This window comes from Diadema setosum, chromosome 16, assembly GCF_964275005.1.
Source record: "Diadema setosum chromosome 16, eeDiaSeto1, whole genome shotgun sequence".
NCBI classification, from domain to species: Eukaryota; Metazoa; Echinodermata; class Echinoidea; order Diadematoida; family Diadematidae; genus Diadema; species Diadema setosum.
The window spans coordinates 30,693,579-30,716,997 of NC_092700.1; the positions used below are offsets into that span (position 1 = coordinate 30,693,579).

The 23,419-nt window shown below is 40.2% G+C and overlaps 1 protein-coding gene across 1 annotated transcript; it reads right to left on the minus strand.

Annotated features, from left to right (window-relative positions):
• Positions 1 to 538: 538 nt before the first annotated feature.
• On the minus strand, positions 539 to 23,070 carry LOC140240002 (tubulin epsilon chain-like). The gene is made up of 13 exons (XM_072319810.1): positions 23,046 to 23,070; positions 20,640 to 20,659; positions 17,776 to 17,882; positions 17,151 to 17,217; positions 16,269 to 16,384; positions 15,079 to 15,200; positions 10,810 to 10,876; positions 7,099 to 7,219; positions 5,614 to 5,816; positions 4,553 to 4,693; positions 3,028 to 3,168; positions 2,151 to 2,325; positions 539 to 833 (listed from the first exon to the last, which is right to left on the minus strand). The coding sequence occupies exons 1-13, from the start codon at positions 23,068 to 23,070 to the stop codon at positions 684 to 686; spliced, it is 1,455 nt and encodes a 484-aa protein (XP_072175911.1). The 3' UTR covers positions 539 to 683.
• Positions 23,071 to 23,419: the final 349 nt, after the last annotated feature.

Below are 23,419 nucleotides of genomic sequence, written 5' to 3' on the forward strand. Positions count from 1 at the left end.
TTTATTGTTTTGTTAATTTCTTATGTATTTTATTGTTTTTTCGATCTTTTGTTTTCTATTGTTTTTTCGATCTTTTGTTTTCTATTGTTTTTTGGCCAAAATTTGTTGGAGGCACTTTTTCAAGCTTATCTACATTAGAATTGATTTATTTCAATGGTTAAAAGTTGAAATAATCTAATTTATATCAATTAAACAAAAAAACACAGTTTGCATTGGATTTGCACACGAAATCATGAATTTGAGCGTTTTTCGGGTTGACATGCATATGCAAAACATTGCATAACTTCAGAACGGTGTACCCGGACGTCGCAAATTTGGTCTCAAAATATGCGGGAGACTCGAATGAAAAATGTCATGAAACGACGCGGCAAAATCTTTGCGCGTTGCGGAATCATGGCGCGAAACGTCAAGGGGGGGGGGTCAATTTGACCCCCCCCCCAGTTAGGATAGGGTTAAGCATATATTCATCAAACGGCTTTTTTATTCCGAGGTCCAGATAGACGAGTATGAACCAAGCGCCCACAGCACAGAGCAAGGCACATCCTTAGCCAGTACACTGCTGCTTCTAAACATGTACATCGAGTGACCAAACCTGTCTACATGCTAGCCTGCAGACGTCCACACGGCAAAAGAAATGAGCTGACTAACGATGATTCCAACGGGAAGTTTAGTCTTGTTGAACCTCACGTTGCGACGCTCAGTCTCGGCACGGGGTCGGCCTTGGTCGTCTCCAGCTTGCGGTACTCCTCAATGAGCGACGACAGCGATTCCAGGCTCTCGGCAAACTCGCTGCTATCCATCCCTTCCACGGTGGTGTAATGGTGTATGTGGGCCTGGAGTGGGCAGAGGATGAGCAAAGAGGTAAAACATTTCCCCTGTCTGTGGACATCAGGGTTATGCTTCAGTGCTGGGGGAGCAAATGTAGCTTGGAATAGAGGATGAGGTTCCAACTCTTAAAACTGAAGGTTCCTTGTTCAAATCACTAGAAGTGCATCCATAACAAAAGCTAGGAATATGCAGGGGTAACATTACCTGGTAATAATGGTTGAAATTAATGAAAAATTAGTTGCTAGCCAGAGGTGAACAGTCAGGGTCAAGGGCAAAGGTCTTCAAAATTTAATAAGGCATAATTTTCTGTGACTAAATTGAGCAAAGTTTTAGTGTAATAATAGTGCTATTTAATGCTATGGATAGAAACGCACTGTAAATATATCATTGGTAAAGAGAGGGTCAAAGGTCGGTCTTTGGGCAGTTGTCAAGATAAAAACCTCCATTAAATTGTTATTGAACATCCTGCACCAACAGCAGACAGTGACTATATGTGACCCTGCACCTCAAAACAAACAAAAAGTCGCCAGACATGAATTTTTAGTTAAGACCATATTCTGAAAGAGCAGACTTTAAGCTTTAAAATGATGATGTATAACTCAAATCAAATGGACTCTCCTAACCTATCTAAATATTGGAAAGAAAGCACAAACTCGGGAAAAGTGTGAACTGAGAAAAGAGGCTCTGAAGTACAGTGTCTATTCAAGCGCTTAATCTTTACCAAACAGTGCTGGCTGTGCGATGAATGGGACAAAAAACAGGAGGTAAACCACCAGAGTAACAACAATGAAGGGAGTATCAAATTAAACTGAAATTAAATACACATTCTGTCTATAATCAATGCCAACTTTCAAAGCAGTAGCACTATCCTTTCAAAAGTTATTAGAGTTGAAAGTGAAGAGTGTGGAAAAGGTTTTTCAGAAATGAAAAAGGGATTCTAAAGACACACCTAATCACACTATTCTACCAAAAATGTTCGAGATAAACTGCTAAAAAAACACACTTTCCTGCCCGTTTTATGATACCAAATTTTAGCAAAATGTAAAAGAAGACCCGCTCTTTCAGAAAATATGAAAAAGTCAAGTTCGGCTAGGTTGACCCATTTCACTTATTTTCAGTCCTCACGCAAAATCAGTGTGTGCGACTTTATGTTCGTTTTGAGGTGCACGGTCACATATGAGAAGCAGAAACATCTCAATATACTGGATGCAGAAGCTGAATATAAGTTCCTTCTACCTTGGGCTAAATAAGATGGCATAGATCCAGTTATGTAACAAGAGGGCCGTCATCTATCCAAGATGTGACCCCTGCAACCTACTGACCTTCCTCTTGTACAGGCGTGTGAACCGGTCCCGCAGGTCAGAGAAGTTCGTCCTAAGACATGTGTTGTTGGCCATGGTGAGGAGGGAGTAGGGGTGGCCAACAGGGGGGACCGAACACAGCCCCGTCTTCCAGCCGTCAGTGTTCCAGTGGATGAACTGCAGAGATGGGCGTAGCCTAAGATGGAATAGAGAAACGTTTCGCAGAGAAAAAGCGTGATGAAGAGTCAGTGATCTGGGGTCCCTCTCATGAAGTCATCACATAAAAGTCTTTGCACAGATCTCAAAATGGCCAAAGTTGCTCATATGTAGCTGTGAGAGACTTTCAAAGAGAAGTAAATCCATTTCATGGTGTCTCTCATAGGTGTGTCTTACGAGCAACAATTCTCTCATAAGACTTTCATGAAATAGACCCCTTGTGTGAGAGATGAATCCATACAGTTGGTAGGAAAGGTGGAGAGTCTTTGGCATATGTTTTTGCCATTTGCTTACAAAAAGAGTGAAAATTGCAAAATTCATAAACATCACTTCATTAAAAAGGTGAGATCAATGAATCTTTGAGGTGTATCAAAGACTTTTGGCTACAGTCTTTGTCACTGTCAGACAATCCCTTGAATATTGTGCACTAGAAGTGACAGATTACAAACAGTTTGCTGCAAATTGACTATGTGTAGAGTCACTAAAACTACCCTAAATACCCTCAGTGACACTACCGGATACTCTCTTTATACACATCTAAATTTCCAAAAGAAAAACAAAATGTTTGGGCGTATCTTGATGTATCTTACAAACCACAAACTTGACAGAAGAAATAAAGATATTTTTACAAGTTTATGCACTCTAAGATGGTTGTGCACTATGAAGAAGCCAAACACCATACCTGTCTATGTTCCTCCTAATGTCAGACACTTGGACGTCTCCCCTGCACATGAGGGCGCAGGCCAGGTACAGACTGTTCTTGGGGTCGGCTTTCAGAAGTTGGTTCTCCCGCGAGAATGCGTCCGTGAACATTTGATCCAATCTAGACAAAGGATTATGATATGATATCAAGAAAGGTTTTGAAGAAGTTTTTCAGTGTTTTTTTTTTTTCTAGACAAGTTCACAGGAGTAAAGCCCTACTGTAAAAGTGGAAATTTTATGTGAAAAGTTGTGCATATTTTGCAAGACCAGAAACCACTGTGAAAATAAAAACATGCAAATATTTTCGCAAATCATACGCTCCACTAATAACTGTCTTGATTCCCCGCGATTAAAAAAGACACAAAATTTGCCTTACCTAGCCAAGCACAAAAAATTACTCACTCAAAAATAACCACTTTTACAGTAGCAGATACTGTCTTGACCTCACTAATAATTTCTGGAAATGAAATGACTACCATGAGGTTGCAATGAAGTGCACAGCGAATAACAGGTAAAAATACTCTCATTAACAAAAGTTAAATTCAAGCAAGTCTTAATCTTCTGTCTGAAGGGAACATGATAAGAGGTACAGAAATGTTTGAAGATAAAGGAGATGTTTACCATTTTCACTTTTAAGCTTAAAGGAACTGTACAGTTCTGGTTGAGGTGAGGATTTAGCTTTAACGTTTTGCGAGATATTCAGAAACCACCCTATGAGATGTCAAAGTGTATGCAATTCTAAGGGGTATCAAAAGTTAATTTGATGAAAATCGGTTTTGAAATGACTGAGATATCCAAAAGCAAGGGCCCAAATTCTCAAAGGCGGAATAACTTTATTACACCGCTTATTCCGCCAATTTATTACGCCTCTTATGCAAATCAGGCCCTCCTGACGTAAAATGACGCGATTTATTCCCCGGAATCTATTCTCAAAGGTGGAATACCTTATTCCCCGGAAGAACTATTCCGCGGAATAGTTATTCCAGCTTTGAGAATTCGGACCAAGGTGAACAAAGAGATCATAATAAAATGCATGGCCTGTCGCCTTTTATTATTATCACTTTTTTTTTTTGGAGGGGGGGATATCTCAGCCATTTGAAAACCAATTTTCATCAAATAAATGTTGAATCCTTCTCAAAATTACATGCTCTTTCATATTTCATAAGAGGTTTCTCATTATCTCACTTAGGAATGTTATAAACCTGAATCCCCACCTCAACCGGTAGAGTCCCTTCAAACACACTAAATCAAAACTAAAAGTTACCTGCTCTTACAGTTTGTTTAAAGGTTAAATGAGCTTGCTAATGAGAACCATATAACCTTATTAAATAATCTTGCATCGAATAACTGTCCACCATGATAAAATAATGAAAAAGTAAATACTGATGCTTCAACAGAGAGCATCAACTGCAGCTTCTGGGAGGTTTGAACTGAGGACCTTCAAGAGTCTCAAGCAAGCACCCTACCACTGGACCACCTTGCCTCTGCATGGCTCTGCTCTTTACCTTCTTGCTGGTATTCTGAGACTGCTGGAGGTGTAGAGCGGGGTCTGGCTGGTGACGAGGTAGTGGAGGCGGGGGAAAGGGACCAAGTTGGTGCTGATCTCGTTGAGGTCAACGTTGAGGGAACCTTCAAAGCGCGATGAACTGCGGGAAGTGGGGGGGATATATCAGAGAATGTGGTATATTAAACCTCAATGCACTGTGGTACAATGGCAAACATCTGCAGAGTATAAAACTCTTGATAAGTCGACACTTCCTTACTCCCCTAATCCCTACTGTGTCATCGTGGCATTCCCATCAGATTGAGGCACATTGCTACACCTGAGTGGGCTTGAGATCTGCATGATGTCCAGTTTGGACAAATCACCTCATGCCAGTGAAAAAGTCTGGCACATTAAAGGTAGGGGATACCTTTTACAGAACTCCCAAAATGCAGCAAAACATTAAATATGAACCTCAGGGGACTTGTTTAGGCCACTGCTTAGAAATTTGGAAGTCAACAGTTATCTACAATTTGAATAATGCACAAAACTCAACTACTCAGTAGTTCTGTGTGTCAGCCACACTTAAGCCTTTTTGTTCCAGTCTTCTGTATTTTTTATCTATAAACACAAATCTAAAAGTATAAGAGCTGATGTAATAACATGTAGAGTGTGTGGCAAGAATGTATTTAGAAATGTTTGTAAGTTTTGATGAACTTTTTTCACAAAATATACATGATGGACACACATGCAGTGCATGGGTCTGCAAAGGTAGCCTAGTAATGTACTGGAATTTACGGTGAGCCCCGAAAAAAATTCAATTCAAAATCTAACGGTCAATAAAAATGTACTAAATGTTACCTTCCACTTTCAATACTTTATGGGAGTTTCTAAAATGATACTCTCTTCAACATACCACTGTGTTTACACAACTCTTCATTTAAGGCATGCAAATGGGATTCCCTACCTTTAAGCCAAATGCATGGGTACATTTAGGGTTAAACAGTTCAAATGTGCATGGGACTACAGGACTGGAATGAAGTAGACTCCAGGATGATTGTGAACCCGACAGTGAGTGTGTACCTTGTCAAATTGAGAAGAAGGTTGGCCACGACGTTGTTCATGTGGTCAAACGGCTTCTCCTGGCCTGGCTTGGTGGTGCCCCCTGCTCCCGTGACCACACTGCCCTGACCTTTGACCTGGCCGGATGAAGCAGGGTAGACTCGTTTCCCAGGATGTTCCTGAGGCTGGGCCTGGTAGACCTTCTGGCAAATGTCATAAAGGGCCTGGTACGGAACATCCAAAGATGATTATTTACAACAACATTGAACAATAATGATAAAAATGAAAAGGATGACAGGCTGGTATGCAAAAGGCCATAGCACATGCTAAATTATCCTTTCATTTTGGGTTTATGCTCTTTCATGAACATAAAGAGCATTCATTCCAAAATGATCATGCCATGAGCGCCTGACTTGGCGGATACCAGCGCTATACAAGACTTCATCATCATCATTTTGGAATAAATCATGATCAAGTGAGGGTTAAAAAGACATATTAAAGCATTTTATAATAAAATAGATATTTGCATTTTCTCAGCTCCTACACAACATATTCTGCTGACTACACAGGCAGTGGAACATTACATGATGACTTGCTAATTGAATTGCTTCTGTATTTGGCAGAGGCAGAAAAATACAAGTGCAAATCTTATTCAATCATTCATGAAGGCATGAAGCTCCAGCATAAATGTCATAACAGACTGAGAAATGCAGCTACCTTCTCCTGTGTGAGACTGAATGACAGAAGTTGGTCAAATTTAGGTACATAAAACCACACATCTGTGGTTTGGCACTGTATTTGTGTTATCATAATGCTATTTTCTCTCGTCAGTGTTTCATAGAGTGATCGTAAAGTAAAACAAAACAATTCTTCCATCTAAGCTTTTTGCTGTCTAGAAATTTGACTTGGGTGCAGACTTTTCAAAACCCCCTTGACTCCATAACTTATTCTATGTGCTGGTTTTCTGCTGTTGTGCAATCCGCTACGCATGCGACAATTGGTCATTACTAGCCAATCATGAAATGTTTTGTTTGTGCCAAGTTTGAAGTTGTGGTCTTAAACACGGAGTAATTGTGATCTTATCAGATCTTGACGTCAGTCGTGTTAGTCACATTGATCGCAGAAAAGTTTTGAATGGTTTGAAAAGACAAGACCGTGTACAAAAAAACAGAAGAATGGACACACACACACACCCACACACTTGGAAACCAAGGACCTGTGTGTCAGTAGGACTCTTGTCAACTGAAGACTCATTCGTATATTACCATCCAACCGAGGACTTATTACAATAATGCCAATCGAGGACCTACAAACATGTACTCCTACATTCAAAAGCATGCAAAAGCAGACTGTTTCGAATGGTCTGCGTACCAAGGACGTCCTTGGTTCTCTGTGTGTCCTCAGTTTAAGTGTAAAGTTTGTATGTGTGTCCTCGTTTTATACCATGGGTAAGTGTGCGCACACACACACACACACACACACACACACACACAAACAGAGCCATACCTGATTCTCTATGGGCATGACACAGTCTGCACATTCCGTCAGCTGCCTCATCGCCAGGACACTGTTGTACGGCGAGGTAATGACGTCATCGTCACTGCTTGGGTACACGGCCGTCACAAACCTGTCATCATAGAAAAAAAAACAGCGAAAGTCTGAGTCTTTCATAAGCCTGCCTCAAGACTGACGCACCTAATAATGGAAAAACAGAAGCAAATCATCGTACTAAATAATTCCCATGTCACTAGGTTGATGCGTGAGGCTTCAAGTACTTCAACTCTGCCCCCCCCCCCCCCCCCCACGGAAGAAAGCAGTAACTGCATAGCTGCTGAGCTGAGATAAATGCGATTTTGTGTTTTTTGCAGATTCTTTAAAAACACGGAAACATTCAAAAATAATTTTGTGGTATGATTATGCACCATACCTAGTTGTCTAACAATACCTAGGAAAAAATTATGTTTCCGTTATTTTTTAAATGTAATTTAGGAAAATGCAGTTACTGCGGTGGCTCACCCTTGATTCTGGGTAGTTTCCCCACAGAAAAAAGCAGTAACTGCAGACGGCCTGGAGTCTGCTGTTTTCCCCACGGAAAAAAGCAGTAACTGCACATGTCACATGACCATAGGAGGAGAATTGTTACCACCACCAGGTTATAAAGTTCTTCTACTTTCTGGTTAGTCTAGATCTATAAGATCTAGGACCTAACGCTAGACCTAGACTAGGTCTTGTCGATTGAATGGCATTCTGTGTAAAAATAAGGTAATTGAAGTTGAACTTTGAAGTGCCCAGCCTGGCCCCTAACACATGACCGGCTGGACTAGACAATAAAGTCAAGTCTCTTCGTCTTAGATCCTAGTCGAACTCTGACGTTACACTTAAGCTAGACTACAAATCTATGCCCAATGTTAGTGCTAGACCTAGATCTATTACGTTAGATTAGGCCTAGGCTACTGACATTTTGTCTAACACTAAACAGTTAACAATAGATTTAATAGACTCTAGATCTACTCTGTAACGTTAGATCTGGTAGACCTAACTTTAGGGCCTACATCTAACGTTAGACTAACGTTAGTGTATTAATACTAGTGCTCATCTCCCTTCAATATATTTTCAGCTCACCTAGATTTTCTGGTTCTGGTCAAAGCCACAGCTACCATGACTTTTCCTCTGCAATTCATGATAGATTTACAGGCATGCCTGGACTGCAGAAACTGTGTGACAGCATGGTTAGCACTGGCATGATCACTCAGACTGCAGACCTGCAATACTGTGCAAGTGATGACTGTGATGTGATGCAATGTTTAGCTAGTTACAGTACTGTATGCTGCAGAATTTATGCGCATGCAGCTAGCTGCACGCGTATTCTGCACTCTGAGCGCGCTGAGTCTGCCAGGTTTGCTAGTCTCCAGAAAGAAGCTTTTTCTACAACTTGTCATATGATTCCCTGCGGGCAGAGTCAAGTTACTGGTGAAACAATCTTTTTATATCTACTCCCCTAAATTATGGAAGAAACTGCTGTTTACATTGTTAAAAAAAAAATTAGTAGAAAAAATAAATGGTATTAGGGAAAAAATATACAGGAAGGACTATACAGAGTCTGAATGATTAGACTAAATTGTTAGTTACTGCTTTCTTCCGTGGGCTTTGTTAGTTACTGCTTTCTTCCGTGGGGAAACTTGCAAAGTTGAATCAACTGGATGCAGTTACTGCTTTTTGCAAAAGTGAAAAATTGCATTTTTGGTCACTTTCATTTTTGTTTTTGCAAAACTGGCCTATTAACATCGGAGAGCATTGGGTAAACTATTCATTTTTGCAAAAAAGTAAACATTCATAAAAATGTCAGTTACTGCTTTTTTCCGTGGGGGGGCAGTTAAATTAAAACTGCCCACTTAGCATTTTCCTTCACCGAATCATGGGCATTGAGGACTTCTCTTGTACTCTCAACTTTCCCCTGACTCTAAAGATTGAACCATCAAGAACCAGATGTTACCAGCATCATCAAGATACTTGAAATCAAATCCATGCTTAAAGTATAGTCCATGTAGTTAGACTATTTTGATATTACAATGGAACGTGAAATATGCATGTACACGTAGTACCTTTCATATGCACTATTGAATATCAATGTATGTCTGTAAGGATGTAGAACATGCAGGCAGTGGAGAATTTCATCGTGTTTGACCTTCATTGCATGATGCTCGTGTCTCAAGTGTCCAAGTGTATTGTGAGACAGAGGTAAACGATGCATTAACTAGAAATGTCGCTACAGCGACTGGTTATACCCCCGCCAAACAACATTTCATAAGCTTTGGTCAAAACAACATTTCATAAGCTTTGGTCAAAAAACTGAGGAAGTAGTTAAATCTGCAAGATCTTTCCTTGCTCTTCTGCCATTACTATGCCGTTACCATGGCAACATACTTTCGGGTACTGTCGAAAAATGCGTCTTGCACATCTACAACCAAAGGCACACATCTGTACCAAGTTTCATGGAAATTGGGCAAAAACTGAGGAAGTAGTTTGCAACACAAAATTTTCCATCATTTTGGCTCATAATATGTGAGCTGTTACCATGGCAACATACTTTTTGTCACTGTCAAGAAATGTGTCATGCTGACCTATATCCTAAGACAAACATTCAATATGAATTCCATGAGAATTGGAAGAACACTGATGAAGCAGTTTTGCCATGAAGCATTTTGCCCTATATTTTACCAATAACATGCCGTTACCATGGCAACGCACTTTTTGCCACTGCGGAAATAGGTGTCTTGCACATTAACATATTCAGATGAACATCTGTACCTAATTTCATAAAAATTGATCAAAAACTGTGGGAGGAGTTCGTGACGCAAGATTTTTACCCATTTTTGCCCATAATATGCCGTTACCATGGCAACGTACTTTTGGGTACTGTCAAAAAATACGTCTTGCACATCTACAACCCAAGGCACACATCTGTGCCAAGTTTTATGGGAATCGGTTGAAAACTGAGGAAGTAGTTCGCGACGCAAGATTTGCAACGGACCGACCGCCCGACCGACCGCCCGACCGCCCGACCGTCCGCTGATTCCTATATACCCCCTTCAAACTTCATTTGGCGGGGGTATAATAAAGAACAGAGTCACAGTGGACCACAGTACACATACTTGATTGTGATTCGCTGCAAGTTTGTGAGTACCGTACCGTGCCAGAGCAGAGCAAGTGTGTGTACAGAGCATCAGTATGAGACGATCGATGTGATGATTGATGTGGGAAGTGTGAATGGAAGTGGAAATTGGGAGACGGATCGGTGGAAGAGTGGCGTGATTAGAAAGAGCCAACTCAAGATTACACAAGGTGCCCGGGTATCATACATTACAGCATCTGTATAAGAGTCAGTAGCAATAACCAACAGCTACAATGTTTATTATTGGATGTCTGTTAGCATACCATGTGGTCTGTCACATTTATGCGGACAAAATTTGCATAATCCATGGGCTAATTTCAAACTACCTTTGTTAATTCAGGCTTCTGAATTCTCTTGTGGTTAAAACCTCTGCATGAGGGAAAACATGGGAGCTAAATGTGGAACAGTATCAATAACAAGAAACCTTGCCTTGCTTTGACTTTCAATTGTTTGTCTGAAGTCCTACAAGTTCAGTGAAGCCTCATGGTCAACAAAGTGGCCAGTCAAGACAGGAATAATACTGGTAAACAACTTTTACGACTTACCTGTACACATCCGGGTAGAGATCTTGCAGCTGACTCAGTATGGCTGTTCCTACACCAGAACCAGTTCCTTTGAAGGGACACAAGAATTTATGTGATGGTCATAGGTCAAAAGTTACAAGTGTAATGTCTTCCCAAATTCACAGGCATGCAGAGTTAAAGAAGGTGAACAAGAATGGTAAAAGTCTCTGTGAAATTGGACAAAGAATAAGATTCCGGGATCCTCATGTTTCATGTTTTTGATGAAAATTGATGATACTTTCAAGTTACTAATGCCATTACAAAGCCTTTACACAAGGTTGCTCAAATTCAGTTATACTAAGGGAAGCTTTGAGTAAAGTTTGGTGGTCTTGCCCCTCAAAAAAAAACAAACAAACAAACAACAAAAAAAAAAAATCAAATGGAAAAAATGTTGACCGATCATGCAGCTCAAGGGATGTTTGCAATGAAAGTACACAAACATGTTGCCGCAAATAGATTTGTTGATGGCTTCAACATCCGGACAACTGTATATTTTTAGAGCATTAATGCTCTTAAAATCTCACTTGGAGTACAGAGCAGAGGAGTTCTACCAATAGACTTGATTCTACGGCTTCCTTCTAATAATTATGATGAGTTCTGCAGCATATGCAGAGTAGGATAAATACAGTGTATTGCGTGTGTTTGATTTTGCTGGAACATTAGTAGAGATGGTACAAAGTCCCACAGACATGTACATTGTAGCAAACAATAATATTTTTGCATCATTAAAAGGGCATTTTACCGTTTTTTTATTTTTTTATACGTTGTTCTTTTAATTCTAAAAGACCCAGCGGTGCAAACAGAATCAAAATTTCATAACGATTAAGTCCGTAATTTAATGTTAAAAATGGAACTTTTTAGGTGAGTATTATGCTAATGAGCTGACGAGCCCGGATGTTATGATGTCACAGGTGCTCTCACTATTACTGATTACAAGTGCTTGCATACGCGTGCGTTGATTCGTGTCGAGTAGCAGACGACGCTTAGGCCTAATTTAGCTAGCAGGCGGCGCTTGCGTACTGTTCTATCCATGTAGATATCTCAAATTTCACTAAACCAAATCGCACCAAAATTACAGGATAAACTTCATAGCATATTTCAAAGTATTCTCTTATATTTGAACGAAATCAGTAATCGAGAAGTATCAATATTGACGCCGACTTTCAAGTCGTCACTCAAAAAAAAAAATCACTCTTCACGAGAGATCTTGGCGAACGCAAGATGCACAATCTAGAACTGAAGTTAGCCGACTAGTACTGTGCGAACGGGGAATTTACGCGAGAACTCAACTCAAAAGTTTAATAATTTTTGCGACTTGTGTGATATAGGAACTACATTTTTCATTCAACTTACCACAAATAATTTGTAAATTTATTTATTGCCCCCGATTACTTGAAAGATTTGTCACATGATATTAAATGGCTAACTTCAGTCTGTGCGTGCGCAGCAGATAGACACTCTAGGTAGGGCCTGGACACAATCACTCATGTTAGTCGTAGGCCTAGAGCAGATTATTTTTAGCGACGCCGACAGGAAAGTCGACATCTACACTTACGCTTCCCGACATGTGATTTGTTTCCAATTAATGTGAGCTGTTGGATATGAATCATAAAGTACTTCCTGTGAGTTTGGTGCCATTTGGCAAGGTGAATTTTGAGATATCTACATGGATACGGAAGTACGCTAGCACTATACCTACACACCAGCGCTGGGATCGCGAAGCGGCGACACTGTGTTAGAATCTACGTGGTCAGGCCACTCTTCCGAGATATGGGTCCTAGTAGGCCTACTGAAACAAACTGTTAGATCTAACATTAGTCCTTGGTGTAAAGAACACCACTGTGAGATTTACTCGACTACAAAACATCGGAAATCCATAAAGCAGATACCTTACCTGAAAAATTCAGCACAGGAACAACAGTGCCTGCAGGACAAGGGTCCAGATCTAGATCTGGGGTCTGGACTTTCGTCTGGACTTTCTTCAAGTTCTGGCAGCAGGGTATGTAACGTTACGCTGTGCCTTAGCGCTGTGCATTTAGGGCCTACAGCTGCAATGTCGACGGTGAGTGAGTGTAGGGCCTACTCATCAAAACTTGGACTGCCACGTAGAACCTACTCCTTGACTGCTCAGTAGTCCTAGTCCTAGTTCTAGTATTTCAGAGTCTATGTGTACTGGGTACCGTTTTCATCTCACTAAGCGTAAATCGTGCGTGCCGTTGAAGAGAGTCTATCTACATTTGGATTTTCGAGATTCACTCAGCCCTCATCTACGTTAGATAGTTTGAACTGGCGAACCATGCAACATCGCTCGATCATGATCATCAATGCGTAACGTTACTTACACACGGTCTTCTATGGGCAGCACGTTCGGATAACGATGCCAATTTCATTTTGCATATCTGGAATTTCCCCACAAGTTTTATCTAAATAAAAAGCTGTTGAAGAGCTTGCTTTTAAAGATTAATAGATATTGTTTAACATATTTATTATAGCTCCATATTGCAATTATACTATAATAACAGCTTTTGGAGTGCTTCATGTGAGATTTCATCAGTAAATTGGCATTATGTAGTTCGTCTTGCTAATGTCGGAGTTGTGCACAAAGAGCACCTGTGACGTAGGCCAAATTGCGTGGATCGTTCCATGGCTTGCTCGTTTTCATTTTTTTCAAAAAATCATTACACGCTTATCCTGGGTTTTACAATCCTCTCTTTCCAGTAGTAGGCATCAAAAAATGTAGATTAGAATTATCAGACAATTAGAAAATGTCAGTACAGTTTTCTTTTAAAGAAAAAATACATTAAAAATATCATGTTTGCTCTCCCCAAGGTCTGTAATGGTAGCCTAGACACAATCAACCCCCTTTTGTGCTACATCATTCTGCTACTATAAATACAGAGTGCTTTTGAAAAACATTGCTTTTTAATTAATTAATTAATTAATTTATTTATTTATTTCTAATCTTTTGTCAGGGTAGTCCATTCACCAATAAATAGTGGTCTTCCATGGAGCCCTGAATAATATTGATGAACATATGTATATTAAATAGCAAAACGTATATACAGAAGATGACATAATACAGTGTAGATACATACCAGCATACTGTACATTGCAAAGTAACATAAAAAGTACATGCCACAGCAAGAGTTCACCAGAATGCCGAAATAACAATGAAAAACGCTATTATACAGGAATGATAAAGCCCAGAATGAATTTCGTGTGTTACTTACAAATAGCAACTTTGCTTAAACAATCTCTTAAATGAATATATGGAAGAAGCTGATCTAATTGAACGATCTAGCCTGTTCCATTCAAGTACAGAGGATACGATTGGGCTGCACTTGTGACAATCAGAGCGAAATCTTGGCACACACAGATTTCCACTGTCTATTAACCTTGTATGATGTTCATGTACATCACTAGGCTTAACTAAGTGCACCTGAAGGTACGAAGGTGCTAAGTTATGGACGCATTTATATATCATCATAACGCGGCTGAAATCAAAACGTTTGTCTAGTGTCATCCATTTAAGACTTTTGAATAAATCAGCCGAAATTAAAGCAATGTAACTCTTTACAATAATAGAAATGCAGAGTCGCTGAGAAAATTGTGAGATTTGCCGTGATGTAAATGTAAATCTTATGATGCTCAGATATATTTGAGAATCGCTGTGACAAACTTGTGTCCAGATTTATCACTGATCTCTATGTAGGTACACACTCATTAATGGTGAGCGCATGCTGTGATGAACATACAGTGTATTCGCTGACAGGTGCTATTTGTAGTTATCAAATGTACCCCGGTGGGCAACAAATGAAGATCAATTCAATCACACCACCCACGCTTCCCCATGCTACGGAGTCTTTCAAATCTGTGACACGACATTTGCTCCTGCAACAATTGCTCCAGTCATATTTAGTTCACAGACTGAGAGTTAGGGTTAGGGTTGCGATGGGGTTTTAGATTTAGTTTGATGCGAGGATTGGGTTGTGACAGGGTGTTAGATTACGATTGACGTGAAGATTAGGATTAGGGTTAGTGTTATGTTTGTGGGTACGGTAGGTTCTATGTTTGGCTTTCCCTAGTGGGCAAATATTTCATGGGAGCAATTACCCTACAAGAAAATGTCATGGAACCTTAACCTGTTGAGGACGGGCTGATTTTGTTACAACATGCATTTCCCATAGAAACCTGCCTGAGTATACTTGTGACTCGTCCTCAACGGGTTTACATCTGTCTGTTTCTGTTTACCTCCGCCCATGGAGTGCATGACAAAGAAACACTGGAGACAGTCACATGCCTCCGCCGCTCTCCGGACGCATTCCTCCAGCTGATCACGGTACTGTGCACCATAGAGCTTGTGACCCACAGCCCTACACACAATACACAAACATGCATAAAAAACAGCAAATTTAGCACTTTGCTAAAACATTCTTGTTGTCATCATTTCTGCTCATTAAGAGCTTCACACTCTCATATTTTCAGAAAACATGATCAGATCAATGCTCCTCCATGTCAGAAAGTGAACTTTTCAGGGTATCGGGGCGCTTAAAAGTTTCACACATTTCAGCTGAACAGGGTTATTTGCCATTATAACCACACACATTCTCTGTTCCAGACACAGTTCCAGACCCTGGACCTGTATTTCAATCTTAGCTTAATCGTCCTTCCTGTAGTTGTTGTTGTGTTTTTTTTTTTAATACTTGACATAATATAGAGAGGAATACCAGGTATAAAATGTTGTCCTTCACAATGAATTGCAGCTTAATCTTCCTGTGCTTTCTTTGCCAATGAGCACAAATGTCTGGAAACTGTCCTTGAATAGAGATCACCCAATACATGTAAATCCATCTAATTTATATTGTGTCACATTTACTTTCCTACTAAACTCAAGCACAATAACCTGAAGAGGCTTAAGCTGTGATTATACCAAATCCGGCACGGATCAAGGAACAGGGTTTTTGCTATGAAGCGCCAAAAGGAACCATGTCTGTTACAATATCACGTCCCCACTAATAATTTTGTTACAAAATTAACCTTCTACTGTTGATTTTGTTGCTCTTGATTTTGACATAAGAGTAACAGTTTAGGTGATTTTGTACTGAATTGCTGATTTTTTTTATATAAACAGAACAAGACATGGTTCCTTTTGGCATACCATAGCAAAAACCCGGCCCATTGCCCTTACCGTGCTCGGTGTAAACGTGCCATTACAACTACATGTAGGTCAAGGTTGGATTGATTGCTGAATAGTATTGAAAAAGCTGGGCAAGTTAATCTGTTGAGGATGAGTCCCGAGTAAACTCAGGCAGGTGTCTATGGGAAATGCGCGTTGTAGCAAAATCAGTTCTTCCTCAACAGGTTAAGATATCTTTTAGTAAGTTCCTAGGACATACAGGGTTATACACTGTCTTCTAAAGTGAGAATCTGTGAAGGCCTACCAGTTATTGCCACACCCAGACACGTCGGTCAGTAGCTGGCGATGGTCAAAGACGTCCCTCAGTGACCCCTTCAGCAGCTCGTTTACCACACCCTCCTCCATGTCCACCAGAACGGCCTGAAAATGATGTCATTGCCAGTGGACACCGTGTCAAGTCTCTACAATGTTACAATAAACTACTCTACCTCATCTACACTGTATGCTTAAAATTGGCCACATTGAAAAAAAGTTTTACCCCAAATCAGATATAAACTTTAATATTTTACTGTGTAAGTCAAAGTTCATGCAAGTCAAAAGATTTTCACCCATTCTTGGGATTTGACTTAGGCAAGGTTGACTGTAGGGCAAGACAAATGATGATCACTCTACAGCACAGATATCACACATACACTATACTTACATTACCCTCAATAAGTCACGTACACTTTAGCTTTACATAATACATGAGGTGATTTCATACAAAATGAATGCAATAATGTGTCCCAAGCTGCATATCACACCCTCCCCCCTGAAAAAAAAACTAAACAAAACAAAACAATGGACAAATATCAGCAGAACTGCTAACAAACTATTCATGATTGATATTCTCATGTGCAATCTCTGCCTTTCTCAGTGACATGTCATACACCATAACACTGACAAGAATGGTGGAATAAATATGGACAAGTATCCGTGTATCTTCTCTAACAATGAAAGTGTTGAAATCATCATTTCTACAACTTAAAACAAGAAGTCTCTACTCAATTATATGGTTTTTATTGGACATATATGCCAGATACTTTCTGGAAAAGGTTGTGCACCTTGAGTTCAAAATGTCTGAAATCCATCCCAAATTGCAATGGTTTGTTCACTAATATTCAACACAACTTATGAATGTCCTCACCCTGGCTTTCAATGATGAGATTTTCTGCTTTCCATCACCAACACCAAGGTCAAGAGGGTTGCTATACCTACAATAAAATAAAACAGATAAAATTGGAATATCAAACATAATAAGAGTCATCTTTGGTGAGCTGTAGAAAGCCTTAACTGCACAATTAGCTACTGTGAAAGTGGATATTTGTGCAATTGATTTTTCTCACTTGGCTGGGGTATGATGAATTTTGCTTATTTTTAATTCAGCGGAATAGAGACAGTAACTTGGGGTACATATAACATGCCAATTTGCTTCTTTTTACTGTCACTTGGCTTTCTCACTTGGCTGGGGTATGATGAATTTTGCTTATTTTTAATTCAGCGGAATAGAGACAGTAACTTGGGGTACATATAACATGCCAATTTGCTTCTTTTTACTGTCACGCTTGTCTCTGGTAGCATGAAACACTCAGAAAACAGCTTTGGACAGATTTAAAGTCCCTTTTGGGCAGGAAAAAATTTAAGGCGGTTCACCGGTAAGCAAGTGTGCATGCATCCGTGTGTATTAAGCTAACAAGGGTAGAGTATAATAGAGAAAGGTGTGGCAATATTTAGTGGGGAGGGGACACTTGGAGGAAGTCTTTCCGGCTTACCTGGCATCAACATTCCTGAAGAAACTGCTGAGTGACTCGTCAAAGACTCCCTTCTTGTTGTAGGTGGCATGCTCCCTCAGAGCCAGGTCCCAGAATCGGCAGCCGATCTGACAAGGAGAAGAGAAGCATGGTTAATAGATACAATAAAGATTCAAGCAAATGAAACTTTAGATTTAGAGACGCCACTTTCTAAATCTCGCAATATCTTATGTACCACAATCTGTAAGTTAATAAAGACACTCAATAATTTGACAGCATCATGGTGTCGACAGCAAAATATTCCTAAAAAATACTTCTGCCACAAGTTTTATGAGGCCTTCAAAAAAAAAAAAAAAAAAGCATGATGAATGCCATAGAAGTGAATTGTGTGCATCAAAAAGCCCAATCCAAATTCCTCTTTACGTGACTTACACTATGCTCTACAAACTTTACTAAAATGAAATCATCCATAAACTATCGACAAGCCTGAGATTACAGTATGTCATGATCTGCATCTGTTCAGTAAGATCTTTTCCACAAGGTCGGGAATTGTAATAACTGGGGCTGGCTCAAACTCTACTTGTGATTTAATGAAATAATTTATCTTTAAAGTTTAATATCTTTGAATGTACCATTTAAGCTTGGACTTACGAACAGATACAACAACATGCATGCATATCATGCACAAAAATATAATCCTCCTTTTAGCAGGTCTTTGGATTTTGTTTTGTTTGTTTGCTTCACTATTTTTCAAATTTTGCTGCAATCTGAGCTTTATAAATTTAAAAGTTTAAGGTTCTCTTGTTTTTGAGTGGTGTGGACTTATATAGTTTGCTGGTCCCAACAATTAAAGATACAAAGGGCCTCGAGTAGACCTCTTCTAACAAAGATCACCCTGTTTCCCTTCGGCACTAGGTGTCACAGCCGGTGAAAGCGTGTGATGGCTTGTTGGTCAAGTGTTGACTGCTTAAACATGGTACTCAAGTGTACATAACATAGTAATTCCTGGAATTGAGTATAATTCCGGTCTTCTCTTCCAAAATTCGGGTACAAATATGGTGGTGATACAAACAACAAAACAAACACACACACACACACACACAAACACAAAGTTTAGTCAATCCTTATGACACCTCGACTTCCCCTCTACTTTAATGCCGGCTTCATCCCAATATCCTAACTATTCATACTGCAGTGAAAACCGCACAAAAGGTACTGCTTCACAGTATGGCTATAATTGTATAACTTTTCCTTCAGTTACTGACATAGGTTTACACATCTGCTTCATAACACAACATTCACAATAACTCCCATATCTTAAACTAAATCCATGCCATGGGTACAATCAAAGTCCACACCATTTTCCTTCCAGCATTTAACAAAACCTGATAGGCTCATGCAGAAGCTGCCTCTGCAGTAATCAAACACGAACAGTTCCCGACGTTCGCTGTGACGACCCAGCGCTCAACCTCTCGTCGATGCAACAATTTCCCCGACGTGCAGTTTATGGGGAATCTCTCCCCCTGCCCCGAAGTGGCCTAAGGTTACATTCTCACATGCTGGAGTTTCCTTACTAAGGTTGTCTAAATTCACCCACAGTTGACCCAAGTTAATGCAATACAGTTGAACCTCTATTATCCGGCCTCCCTTTATCCGGATCTCTCTATTATCCGGACGCAATCTCGCCGTGATTTTTTTTATCTTTTTTTAAGAAACTCCTTGAGAACTCCTACACAAACACACATGAATTACATATACTTGATACATTTCTTAATAATTATTTAGGTAAATCATCCCAAGAATTTATAAAAGAAAATGATTTCATTCTTGCAAACACGAACCTCTATTTTGGGGTCTGTTACTGAGTGTAACAATGAAAAGGTTGCAGTATACACATTACTACATGTGGTACTACAATGGGCTACATCAGTACATGTGTATGTATATGTACATTTTGTATATATGTATAAAGCATTGAGTCTCCCGTATCTGGCCAAATCCCTTATCCGGATGAGCCCCGGTCCCGACATGTCCGGATACGAGAGGTTCAACTGTAGTTTGACTTATGACTGGAAACTGCTGTCATCCAACTTCATCTCGTCGGCCCAAACAATCACCAGCAGACCCTAGAGCCCGAATTAACGAAGGTGGTACAACTGAAACCATAGTATGGAGCGCCAAGTGTCGCATGGCCTATTTCGTTACAAAATCAATAATTTCGTTCACAAAATGACTTATTTCACAATGGTGCTCCATACAAATTGTCCATGGTTTAACCCGTTGAGGACGGACTGATTTTGCTACAACACGCATTTCCCATAGACACCTGCCCGAGTATACTCGGGACTCGTCCTCAACGGGTTAAACCATGGTTTCAATTGTACCTTTCGTGAATTTGAGCCTAGCAGTCTTTGCTAAAGACCCTGAAATAATGGTCTTACCTCTCCAAGATCTCAGGGCTAACAAAATTTCCCTACTACCACTGCTACGCCCTTCTCAAAAATCTTAAGCTACCACTGACAAACAAAAAGGGAGTTGTCGTCACCTGGATAGGAACATGCCTGTGTATAGAAATCTGGCCTAGAAGCAACACATTGCTGAAATACTGAAATGCCAGGCTGCCAGTGAAGAGCAGCACTGTGCTGGGGGAGCCAAGTATTGACATAGAATAATGCTAATCATTCACCTCTCTATATGCTTTACAGAGACAATAAAAACAACGTAACACTGACTCCATGGAAATAACCTCAGTGGCTATGCATTATGAATATGAACAAAGATCGGGGGAGAAATGACTAGTAACACTAGGCCTAAATTACCATTCATCAAACACTGGATTGCAATCAAGCTTTGGCCCGAATTGTATTAGGTCATTCAAAACTTACCTGGTTACCGCACTGCCCAACTAAAAGTGAGAGGAAGAAAATGAGAAATATCAATCATCAGTTGTATTCTAAATTTTTAACAGCAATATTTGAAACACAATGGTGCACAGCAATTAATAAAAATTGATGCAAATTTAATGTCAGCCATTGCAGTTGTATGGGAAAGAAATACAAGATGAACAAACATGCAAAAAATATTTGCATTGCAGTCATGGCACAAATGGTTGTCATGGTTACAGGTGCATGAATCACAACATACAACCTTGTTGAATACATGTAGGAACAAACAAGCATTTTGTCATCTGATGTACACTTGCCACCCCATTGAATTAATCAGCCAGGAACTTGTGTGACTTTGCAGTTTTCAGATGTTTAGATAGTCAATTCAGTGTGCACTCTAACTTGTTAATTAATGTACAAAGAAAATGAGTTCAACTTGAGCTGGAGTTGGTTTTAGGCCAACATTGCTAAAACTTTTAACAAGGTTGGCTGTTCATGCACGTTCCTGGCCATTAAGGCCATAAATGGCCACTCATGCTTGGTCATTTGTTGAAGGAACATTTTCCATTATCATATAAATTTACATTTACAGTAAAAAGTGTGCATCTTTTGAGACAACCCCCCCCCCCCCAATTAAGGACAAGGCACTGTTTGTACATGTACAGTGTACATCTAGAGTATAGTCAAAACATTATGACTTAGTGAAACATGGGACCAGGCATTTAGTGTACTGTACTGGTTGTACTCTGCTGCACAGCCACAGGTACAGTATGTTTTAAAATCCTTCTCTGATCTTCTTCTTCCGACTACTGCAAACGAAGAGACTCCACAGCTGGGATATTCAGTTGCAGGCGCAAGGTGGCTAGCAGTGTATAAAAATGGGTCCCCTGAATGAAAGTTGAAATATGCACATCACTTTCAGAACCTTGCATAAATAAATCAGCAGTTGAGGCATCGCAAACATTTATTGGTAGGCCTAGAAGATTCCATTCTGCCATTTCCTCCGGAGGAAGTTATATTTGTAACAGTTCTTCCTCACACCTAGTCACTGGGTGAAGGAAGGAAATTGAAGATTTTTTAGCTTGGGTTCCATCAAGATACCTTTGATTGATAGTGATTAATAGTGATATTTGTCGATATCTATAGCAGCAACATATGATGAATGGATTTAGAATCTATACTCCGTTACAGTTTTTAAGTGCAAGTCTGAAAATAGCCTGGCTGTCTTCTAGGCGTTTCCATCTCAGTTCTGCTAAACATGAAAGAGACATGCTACTGCCTCTGCATCTGGGCCCCTTAAAAGTTGATATGACAGAAACTCTTGCTGGAATGGCAATTGTCATATTAACGACAAGAATCCAGCTTCCTGATTAACTGTTGCTATGCACAGGAAGTTGCCATTCCAGCAAGAGTTGCCATCCTAACATCTTTTAGTTTTAGGACAGGCCTTCATGAAATGGAGTCCTTGCAACGTCAAAACGACGAGGCATCTAACTTTGATATACAGTGGAAACTTGCTGAAAGTGGGAGGGCATTACAAGACTGCTGTCTTCCAGAAACCCGACAAGACAGGTGAATACAGGTGAATGCAGAAGAATCTAGCTGCTCTGCCTAATTCACCTGTATACACCTGTCTTTGTCGGGCTTCAGTTGTGGTAGTCTTGTAATGCCCTCCCACTTTCAGCAAGTTTCCACTGTGTCTGTATATCAAACTTAAATGCCTTGTACAGTTTCAAGTTTGAATTTATGATATTGCTTTATAATCAACTGGACATGTATGGTAATGAACTGAAGGCCATGTCTTTGGTCGCTTCTTTGCGAAAACAAAAACAAAAAACAAACACAAAAACATGACGGTGGTATGGATATAGACTCGACCCCAGGATCGAAAAGCGTCGAAACTTCTTCAGTCCCACCTACTGCGGCAGCTGTGTGGTAGCTGGGTAGTGGCCACATGTGAGCAGCACAAATAGACCTTCCTTCTAATTCACGACGTAAACTACCAATGTACTTTGAGTAAATTCTACATACAGACCTGGCAAGGAGATAGAAGATGACTTCTCTTCTCTTCCCACCTCCCTGCACACGCCATGGAGCTACAGTATTGTAGCTCCAGGCACATAGTTGTTACAGACCATGGATTAGCTCCATGCATGCTGACCAGGTCAGCTAGGCAGTCGCTGCCTGCCCGCCGGCGAGTCGCGGGAGCAAGACGCAGTGATCTCGGCGCGGCGTTTTGTACACGACACGCAACATACATGTACAGCTAACAATTAACATGTTAGCATTGATCTAAATTTTGTCCAGTCCCTGGTATAATAGATCGTCTACTTTGCTATCAAAATTAGCCTTGGCTGTCGTATTGTGCACATAATCTACTCGAAACATGAATTAGGCTCAACTCACCTTGTATAACTATTGACTGTGTCATTTCACACCGAGGATACTGATTTTCCTCGCTCAGCTGTGAAGAGATTGAATGGATGGATATTGTGAGCAATAATTCCGCAATAATATAGCGCGCGGTGGTAGTGAGTGCACAGTGCGCAAGTGCAAAGAACCTACAATTTGGCAGGCCAGGGCAAGGAGGCATACCTCTTTGGCCAGGACTAGCGCTAGAGGGAGGTGAGTATATTTGGCAAGTGGGAGAAAGCCGGTGGCATGCATTGTACAGTGTGTATAAAAAAAAGGTAATCCAACTTTGGAGGGCTACTATTTCTTAATTTATTGTCAGCTATGGAGAGCACAATGTTAGTTGGAAGGAAAGAACTCTTCCTCTT

Coding starts and splice junctions, on each gene's coding strand:
- LOC140240002 (XM_072319810.1), bottom strand. CDS start 23,070: ATGACACAGTCAATAGTTATACAAG. Junction 10,877..15,078: donor CATGCACTCCATGGGCGGAG/GTAAACAGAAAC, acceptor GTCCCTTCAAAG/GAACTGGTTCTGGTGTAGGA. Junction 834..2,150: donor CACGCCTGTACAAGAGGAAG/GTCAGTAGGTTG, acceptor TGCCCACTCCAG/GCCCACATACACCATTACAC.